Source organism: Lupinus angustifolius, chromosome LG03, assembly GCF_001865875.1.
Source record: "Lupinus angustifolius cultivar Tanjil chromosome LG03, LupAngTanjil_v1.0, whole genome shotgun sequence".
Taxonomy (NCBI): Eukaryota; Viridiplantae; Streptophyta; class Magnoliopsida; order Fabales; family Fabaceae; genus Lupinus; species Lupinus angustifolius.
This window is the reverse complement of record NC_032011.1, coordinates 22,421,160-22,431,606: the sequence shown is the minus strand read 5'-3', so window position 1 is coordinate 22,431,606 and position 10,447 is coordinate 22,421,160. Positions and strand designations below refer to the sequence as shown.

Below are 10,447 nucleotides of genomic sequence, written 5' to 3'. Positions count from 1 at the left end.
TCAAGAGTCCAACGGTTACTATCCAAAACCATGTCATTACGCCAAAGTTGGCCACTTTGTGAGATGGTTGTGTGATCATATTAAAGATCCAACCAGAAGAAGAGGTAGTAAAGAACCAATAACCAATTTTACAACCTGACTAATTCCATAGTTCTCTAGAATGTGGACAATCTCTAAGGGCATGAACATCATCTTCAACAAAACTAGAACATCTTGAGCAAGTTAAATTGAAGTGAGAGTGAGCATCATGAAGTGTCAACCAGGATAGTAGTTACACTTTCTCAAGGATCTTTATGGCTCATAGAATTAGCATAAATGGATAATCCAATTATTAGCAAAATTATGAGTATACATATCATTTGTTGCTCTCATCCAACATAGAGTATTAATAAAATGTCTTCCCGAAGGGTTTGGAAGGAAAAGGATGTGGTTTATAACTGCTCATGGAAGAGTTGTGTAGAGAAGATGAAAATTCAATCTCATATTGAACCAAATATTTGTTACTATATGATAAAAATCCGAGATGTGAATGTAAGAGATCAACCTTATTAAATGAATATGATTTCATTAATAAGAATAGATTCTTGAGAACCTTTACAATAAACATGAAAAATTAAAAAAGAACACATATCCAACCACTAGATTAAAAGAAGAGAGAAAACATCTATCATCCACCTAGATTACAAACAAAACCATGAATGAAAAGGAAAGAAATAAAAGAATGTTTGTGAGTATAATTTGTGCAAAAGAATGATCATAACTATAATTTAAAACACTGAAACCAATTAAAGGCATCCTTATCATCCTTAAAACTTATCTTCATGGCATAGGCCATCCCTAAAGTTTTTCTTGTTCTCCAAGTTTGATTAGCTTGAGATCTTAGATATTTGAAATAGTGAAGAAAAATAATTATAAATCCTTTCATCTTTTATTCAGGATTCTTGCAAAAGTGTTGGATTTCTTCAAAGGCTTAACTTGAGTGACTTACATCTACTTTTTTTCTTTCTAGTGATATCAATGAACTGCATTAAAATCACCAGATTCACTCCCAACTCTTGTTACCAATGCCCCCTCTTAGCCTCTCTCAACTCATTCGGCAACCTCCTTTTGCTTTCAATAATAAAAGGTGAATTTAGAATTGCAATATAGTGGTTTTAAGTGTTGTGATCGCAATTGTGGCCACATCGACGACATTTTAATTGTGACAATATCGGCTACATTTTCCGGTCTTCAACATTTTCAACACTCTATTTTGCCATCTTCAACATTTTCTCAGTTGTTTTATAACATCACTCGGTATATGATGTAGAAATTGTGTTTCCTCTACTAAAATCACAAAAACTTGCCTTACCAAATATTGGCTGGAATTTTTTAAAGACATTGTAACTATATATAATTTAATTTGTAATTCAAAATATTTTAAAAGATTGTATTTATTTAAAAAAAGTTACTATAATAACTGGAAATATTTTTACATACTCATGCAATATGATTTTGGATAAGACTATTTTTGGATTAAGTAAAAGGTTAGCACACTCACGTTTGCTCAAAGTACAAATTAACACATTACAAAAGACTTTTTTCTTTTTGGGAAAATCAATCCTATGGTTTAATTATTTTTCTCATTTTGACCCATTAACTTTTTTTGGTCTCATAATTAGTTTTTATTGTTAGTTTTAGTCCTATTGTTAGTTTTAATTTTACATAACACCCCTACATGATTCTCTTAAACATTTTAATTTTTTCTCTCTCCTTGCTCACTTTTTCTTCTTTTCCTCTTAGTCACCATTTTTTAATGAGATTGTTTTCTCATAAATATTATTTTTCCACCAAAAATGGCCTAAAACATTTATGCATGGTTTGATCCTCGATGATGCTCACTATTGTTCTAAATTGAGGATCACATATGTGATATATTCATATTATTGCTTCATAACTCATTACTCCATAATTACAATGTGACAATGAGTAATAATTATGTGGATATATCAAATTCAAAAATATATTTTTTTAATCATAAAATAAAAACTCACAACACAATTACCACAAACTGAACTGCCATAATTATTATAATCATAACTACAATTACAATTTAAAATATTGTTCTACTTGTCATGTGGTGGTTCTTATATCACATGCCTACTACTTTTGGTGAATAATACACCACTTATTTGGGTGTAGAAACACACCAACCTTTGTCAATTTATATGGAGATCTAACAATTGTGACAATTTGATTTGACTAGAATTAAAAGAAATAAAACCATATGCCTACTTTTCAATCAAACAATAAATAACCAATGCTCAAGGGCAAAGTTATATATTAAAGTGGAAAAGAAATAAGTACAAAGACAACTCAAATCAAAGAATCCTATAACTAATAATGTAAGTATATCTATTGCTAAATCAAATTTCAAAATGCCTCCAAAGTTGCCCCTAGTATAAAAATGTCATAATCTTCAGCACTTAACCATGCATGGTGATCACGGTCATATTTGCACCCACACTTGTCCCACTTATTTAGACTACTTTTTTCTTTTTCCATTGAAGTCACTTATTTTTATCTCCACTTGCATTTCAGGTACCTTAAGCGTGTCCTCTTCACAATTACTTACACTTTCTAAATCCATCTTCACCCATTCTTCAAAAATCATATTTGGTGACTCAAAAATTTTCTTCAATGAAATCTCACCCTTACCCACAAGATTTGACCCCCAAATACTCTTTTTGCCTTGCCTTAGCTCCAACACCATACTTTCCTTCTTAAGGGTATCCAAGAATTCTCGGGGACATGAACATTCTAGATTTAACAATTGTGACTATTTGATTTGACATGACTTCAAAGAAATAAAATCATATACCTACTATACAATCAAACAATAAATAACCAATGCTCAAAGGCAAAGTTATATATTAAAGTGGAAAAGAAATAAGTACAAAGGAAACTAAAATTAAAGAATCCTTCATATAACTAATGATGTAAGTCTATCTATTGTTAAATTAAATTTCAAAATGCCTCCAAAGTTGCACCTAGTGTAAAAATGTCATAATCTTCCGCACTTAACCATGCATGGCGATCATGGTCATATTTGCATCCACACTTGTCCCACTTATTTAGACTACTTTCTTCTTTTTCCGTTGAAGTCACTCTTATTTTTATCTCCACTTGCACTTCAGCTAAATCTATCTTCACCCATTCTTTAAACATCATATTTGGTGACTCAAGAATTTTCTTCCATGGAATCTCACCTTTGCCCACAAGATGTGACCCCCAAATCCTCTTTTTGCTTTGCCTTAGCTCCAACACCATACTTTCCTTCTTAAGGGTCTCCAAGAATTCTTGAGGACATGAACATTCTAGACCAAAGGACTCATTCCAAAAGGGTATTGTAGCTTTGGAGGAAACCTTTTTAGTGTTGAGTTGAATTCTTTTGTTGTTTCCTATAGGAAGATAGAACCTAGCAAATAATGAATTTCCGGTTGACTTGATGGACTCAATGTTTTGTGCTTGTATTATTCGAAGTTCAAAGCTAAAGGAAGGAAACTTATGAGACACACCCATTAAGAAGAATAGAAGTGTAGCTAATTATGTGTTTTAGCTATGTGTGTGTGAGAGAGAAGGCGTCTTTGGGTTATTGTTTTGTTGAGTTTTTTGGATATGGAGGGCTCTATGCACATATATATATAGATAGATGTGTGTGTTGGAAAAAGTAGCTGGAAGTGCTTTAGAGGAAGCTGCTTTTGCCACTAACACTTAAAGAGAGTACATATTATATCTTAGTTGTGAACATTGTAACAATAACAATATCTTAAATCACACAAGATTAATGTGGCTAAGATTATATGTTAATAAAGAAAGCTCTTGAGAATCTCGAAAAGCTAGATTTTCTAAGATGGGTCTTGCAAGTTGCAATGTGGCATTGGTTTACAATTCAAAAGTCATGTTGATATCACCCACTGTTTGTGCATATTATCTAACCCTAAAAGAGATCTATGATCACACAAGATTGTAGTGAAGATTATATATCAATAAATAAAGCCTCTTAGAATCTCTAAAGTCTAGATTTTCTAAAATGATTCATTCAACTTACAATGGTATTGGTTTACAATTCAATAATCTCGTTCAAATCACCCACCATTAATCAAAAGATGGAAAGAACAGAATAAGCATTATTATAATTGATCTACGTTATCAAGGGGTGACTGAAGAATTAGTTGTAATGAACTACATAAAATGTAGAAAAGGACACAAATTTCCTACTTCTCAAACCACATGTTTTTAATAAATTATGAGATTTGGATACTCTAAAAAAGTGTGATTATATCTAAAGTGAACATGTTATGTGATGTATTTGTCATTGATCTTAATTCACTCCTATTTGGATTTTATTGCCCGTAAAGGAATTCAAAAGTATTCAATTAAATATAACCTTTATAAAATAGTAACTCGCACCGAACAATATTTATACCCCTTTTTTATTGTGAATGTTCCATAATACCTTCTTCATCACTCATTTCCCCACTTTACTCTCACTTTATCATTTCTCTCATTCATCAAACACTTCCACTTCACTCTCTCCCCTCACACTTTTTCATTTTCCCTCATCAATCCCCATCCCTATGGCACATTTTACAAACAGTGGTCCTCCGATCCACTTCCATGTCATATACTAGGGGTGAGCAGGATCTGACTCTACCCGCTCACCCGATATGGCCCAATCATGATTGGGCCTGAATAGAATCGAGTCTCAATGGGTTGGGTTCAAAAATTAGATCCAAACAATATTTAGGGTCGGCTAGGGACCAAATATAACCCGATCCGACTCGTCTCTTGGTCACTCACTCATCATGTTTGTATGTGCGTCTGTTCAAATATGCACAAAGTAATGATATCTTTTTTGTTGAAAGTATCATTGTTTCTCTAATTTTTTTCATCATATATACATGATTAATAATATTTATATATATCATTTTATATGTTGAATTACATATTCATAGTAATGAATAATATTGAGAAGACTGTATAAAATGGGTATGCATTATATTTAATCGGGTCTAGGGTCGGGTTCGAGTTTAAAGGTTGACTCGGTCGATATTTTGGGTCGGGTTAGCTTCAGGTCTAGGACTAGGTCCAGGTTCAAAAAATGACTCAACCAACATTTAGGGTCGGGTACGGGACAAGCCTTAATCTGTCCTAACTCGATCAATGCTCATCCCTATCATACACTATGCCAGCAAGGTTTTAAATTTTGCACAATAAAACTATGCAACTATTGAAAAAGAGTTGTTGGATATAATGTATGCCTTGGAAATATTCTGAGTTAACTCGTAGGCTCTAAGGTAGTAATTTATACTTATCATGTTGCGATAAAGTACTTATTGAATAAACTGAATTCCATATTCTATTGGGCTTTGTTGCTCCAAGAGTTTGATTTAAAAATCCGTGACAAAATTCTGAGGTGACCAAAAGAAAAGGGAAATCACATATGTGTTTCTCGATGAGAAACTTTTTCACATCTACGAGAGACCATAGTTTGTGGACAGGACCAATTATAAGGTGGCAAAGATTTTTCCTGAATTAGGCTTTCAGCAAATGAAATTTTTTCTCCAGGATGCCACTCATTATTTTTAGGATGATCCTCATTTGTTCAAATTTGAAGCTGACAGGCTATTGTGTAGATGCATAGGCCTGAGTGAAGCTAAGAGTATTCCTTAGCACTGCACAACTTGCCCTATGTGGGAATAATGATGCGAGAACTGTCACTAAGGTTCTCTAATATGGGTTTTATTGGCCCATGCTCTTTAAGGATGAAAATTTCCATGTGCATAATTGTGATGCATGCTAGTTTTCTACTATGCCCAACTTTCCAAGATTCTCACTCATTATGGGGTGAAACATAAGGTGACTTCACCTTATTACCCCCAAAATAATGGACAAGTTGAGTTATCCATCCGAGATGTTAAGCGCATCCTTGAGAAAACTGTTTCCTCATCTCGGAAGAATTAGTCCTTTAAGTTGGAGGATGTTCTTTGGGCATATCGAACAGCCTTTAAAACACTCACTGGGTTTACCCCTTTCAGCTCATTTATGGGAAATCTTGTTATTTTCCCGTATAGCTGGCATATAAAGCTTATTGGGCACTAAATTTCTTGAACTTTGATGAGAGCTTAGATAGTGAGAAAAGAATAACTTGGATGCACCAATTAGAAGAATATGGGCTAAATAAAGGCCTATAATTCATCTCAGTTATACAAAGGCTGTGTCAAGAAATATCATGACAACAAGCTTCTCAAGAGAGAATTCCATGTAGGCTAATAGGTCCTAATTTTCAAATCTCGTTTGACGTTGTTCCTAGGGAAGTTAAAATCGAAGTGGTTAAGTCCCTTTATGATCAAATAGGTTATACCCCACGAAGCTATTGAGTTGATGGAACTAACCACACAAAAGTCTTGGGTAGTGAATGAGTAGTGTGTTTAGCCATATATGGGTGATGATATCCAAAAGCTTATAACTATTACTCACTTGAGTGAGCCGTGAGTAACCAAATGTTAAGATATTGACGTTAAACGAGTGTTTCCTAGGAGGCAACCCAATTTATTTTATTGTTTTGTTTTTGTTTTTGGTTTTGTTTTTGTATCTTTTGTACTTTGATGTGTGCTATTATGCAGGTTGGAGCTTACACTTGTTGGACTGAGGATAGTCCAAACTGCACGGAGGGGGTGAATTTGAGCCAATCTAGATAGTAGCTCCAATCTTGTAAAGTATTCTTTCATCTATTTGATGTTGATTATAAATGTGTGGGTTGTTTTGTATTGAATTCTTCTTGGGCATCTAAATGTAATTGGTTGTATGATTAAGATTGTATATTACATGAAGAGTTAAGTACTTAAGGTATAACATGTTTAATGAAAATGTATGTTCACTCTAATTGTAATGGTAATACTTAGTCAATATAGTCTTGTAAACTTTAACAATAGAGTATGAAGTTGCCTTAAATCAGGAGGTCGTATCTGTGAATGAGTGGTATGAGTAATTGAACTAATACACTATGCATGGAGTATTTGTGGATAGTTGTAATAACTTGCACTCTTGGTTTTGTTTATATCTCTAATTAATCTAAGTTGATCGAAAAATATGGATATGGTCAAGGCACTTGTTTTTTAATAAATTATAAGATTTGGATAGTCTAAAAAAAGTGTCATTATATCTAAAGTGAACATGTTATGTAATGTATTTGTCATTGATCTTAATCCACTCCTATTTGGATTTTATTGCCCGTAAAGGAATTCAAAAGTATTAAATTAAATAATAACCCTCACCCAATGTCGCGCCCCGATTTTCGGTTGCACGAACTTATTAGAGTCGCCACTACATTTTTTCAGTCAAAAAATGTAGAAAAATCTTTCGGCCCAATCACATTGGGCCTTGGACTTTGATATCCAGGTTCGGGAGTCGATTACACCCTAGGGAAGGTATTAGCACCCTAGTTGCCCGTTTGAACGGTACCCTATTATATTGCATGGATTATTAATTGTGTTATTATTATTTTATTTAATTGTGTGATTAATTAATTATTTATTATGAAGAAAAAAATTGTTTTTATTATTGTGCCTGACAAGAATGACCCCGGTCCTACGTATCCCTATTAAGGGAATCAAGGCTTATGTAGTTCTTTAGGTATAAAAAGTTTATTTGGTTGGGTTAATTTTATTTATTAAAAATAGTAAAGTTTAAATTCTTTTTTTTTTTTGAAAAAAAGACATGAGCGAAGCATAGCCCTTACATCCAATACCGCATCTCATGTTAAAACTTGGTTAAGAAATTCGAATTTTTGTTTTTCATTTAAAAAATAAAATCATAAGGAAGTGAAGTGTAGCCCTTACGTCCGACACTGCATCATACCTTACAATCTGAGTTAAATATTATTTCATTTTTTTTGTTGACTCATGGATGCTTGCTGTTTTTGTTTTTTTAATATGTTTTAAATTGATATATAATGAGAAACTAATTAATTACATATTTTGCTTCAAAACTAAATATTTATTAAAAAAGTGTTGTAGTATGTATACAAAGAGTAAATTGTTTATGCATTTACCTTTTTGATGTAGTTATAATTATATGTTACAATCGTGATAATTATTGTTACTAATGCAATTATTGATAACAAAAATAAAATAACTATACAAGAAAGTAATGAAAATTACATACCTCTCATAGCGAATCCAAGAACAATGAAATGCTGAAACACGAAAAAGATGCAAAAACGGCTAACCAATGCCAACAGACATATAGTGGAGGTAGGGACTTTGTGTAGCACAGACTCAGAAACATCGCTTTGGACATGTATATGAAGCTTCTCTACAATGTATACTAATGCAATTATAATTCCTCTTGAGTTTCTTTGTATTTTTTTCTCATTTTTTTGGGCGGTGTTCTTGCGTATGAGAGATCTTGAATTATTGTGGATTTCTTGGTCTTTTTTGGATGAATATGTGTGAAAGATAATGTCTAGAGAAGAGAGAAAGGATTGAAAAGCGAATTGTTTTTTATTGAGAGGATTGTTGTGATGTAGTAGATTATACCTTTTGGATGGTTATACCTTTTGGATGGTTCTGGTTATCTTTTGGTTGAGGATTCTTGGGAATAGGTGATGAATGAAAGATTTTTTTAGATGAAATTTGATGGAGGAGTGTTTTAGATGAATGATTTTTTAGAGGATGGTGATTTGTTTCAAGCCTTTTGATTTCATGTCTCATATGCCTATTTAAAGTTAAATTTTGACACATGTTTGAAAATCAAATCAAATCAAATCCCTATTAACTTCAAAGAGAAAGTTAAGGAGATTTTGATTTTTGCTTTTAATTAAAATTCAAAATTTTGATTTATACTATTATGATGTTTAAAATTCAAATTTAATAAAAGTCATAAATTCAAATTTGAATCATTTTTATTTTGGAACACATAAAAATGTTATTTTTTATATAAACCCAAAATGTTTATCTTATTGTTATTTTTTTGAAAAAATATATTTTGGGCCAGACAAAATTGGGTATTCACAGCTGCCCCTCTTTACTTGTTGCTTATTGGACATTACGCAAATTGAAGTTTGGGGTGTTGTCCTAATAAGTAACTAGTAAAGAAATGAATGCTGATTTTGTTGAGGCTCAAAATACATTTTTGTTGGTGAGATAAAGAGTGAGGTACGAAAGATTTTCTTCGAGGTCGTCAAGCACGGGCCCCTCAAAGGCACAATTTGAGGTCGTCAAGCACGGGACCCACAAATTTTTAAAAGTCAGGCAGGGAGCCTAAGAAGATTTTCTTCGAGGTCGTCAAGTACGGGGTCCTCAAAAGCACAATTTGAGGTCGTCAAGCACAGGGCCCTCAAATTTTAAAAGGTTAGGCACGAAGCCTGGAAATGTTGACTTCAAGGTCGTCAAGCACGGGGTCCTCGAAGGGATAATTTGAGGTCGTCAAGCACGGAGTCCTCAAATTTTAGAAGGTCAGGTACAGGAAAGGTTGACTTCGAGGTCGTCAAGCACGGGGTCCTCGAAGGCACAATTCGAGGTCGTCAAGCACGGGACCCTCAAATTTTAAAAGGCCAAGTACGAAGCCTGGAAAGATTGACTTTGAGGTCGTCAAGCACGGGGTCCTCGAAAGCACAATTTGAGGTCATCAAGAACGAAGCCCTCAAATTTTAAAAGGCCAGGCACGAAGCCTGGAAGGGTTGACTTCGAGTTCGTCAAGCACGGGGTCCTCGAAGGCACAATTTTGAGGTCGTCAAGCACGGGGCCCTCAAATTTGTACTGTATAAATTTGACTATGCATTGATTGGCATGTGTATGCATAATTATGCTTATGATGCATGAGAGGTGATTGATGTTTAACATAAGAAAATTAAGGGTTTAGGGGTGTCTTTATTTGAATGCTTAAGTATGCATGAATTTCATGTTGATGTTTTTATGATTAAAGTGAGTATGTATTGACTTGAATGTTGATATGATTTAATATTTGTATGTCTTGCATATGCATTGTTTGTATGTCATTTATATGCTTTGTTTCATGTTATTATGCCATGTATATGCATTTTTGATTAATGTGAATAAGCATTATTGTTTGATGCTATTATGAGAGTATTTGATTTATGTCATGTATGATATGAATATTATATGTTTTGTTTGAATGTTATGGAATGATGGGTAAGACACATACACTAATGTGGTTCGGTTCGGTTATTTTGTTAAGGAACCGTTTATGTTCGGTTCGGTTTATGGTTTTAGAAATTTAGGAACCGTTTAGTACCGAACCGAACCGAACCAAACCACATAGTAAAGAAATATATACTAGGGATTAAGAAATAATATTTTATTATTGTTTAAATTCTTCAACCAATTTTCTAGCTTAAATTATCAATTTTTGTGTGAATTGTAGTGTTACATATGTTATTAAA

At 33.2% G+C, this 10,447-nt stretch overlaps 1 protein-coding gene and 1 long non-coding RNA gene across 2 annotated transcripts; both read right to left on the bottom strand.

Annotated features, from left to right (window-relative positions):
• LOC109343676 lies at positions 762-2,422 on the bottom strand. Its single transcript, XR_002107243.1, has 4 exons — positions 2,356-2,422; positions 2,188-2,193; positions 1,380-1,386; positions 762-775 (listed from the first exon to the last, which is right to left on the bottom strand). It is a non-coding gene; the product is annotated as an uncharacterized LOC109343676 (long non-coding RNA).
• On the bottom strand, positions 2,973-3,754 carry LOC109343675. Its single transcript, XM_019582088.1, has one exon. The coding sequence runs from the start codon at positions 3,559-3,561 to the stop codon at positions 3,007-3,009; it is 555 nt and encodes a 184-aa protein (XP_019437633.1). The 5' UTR covers positions 3,562-3,754; the 3' UTR covers positions 2,973-3,006.

Excerpts from the sequence above, each read along its gene's own strand:
- LOC109343675 (XM_019582088.1), bottom strand. The coding sequence starts at position 3,561 with ATGGGTGTGTCTCATAAGTTTCCTTCCTTTAGCTTTGAACTTCGAATA.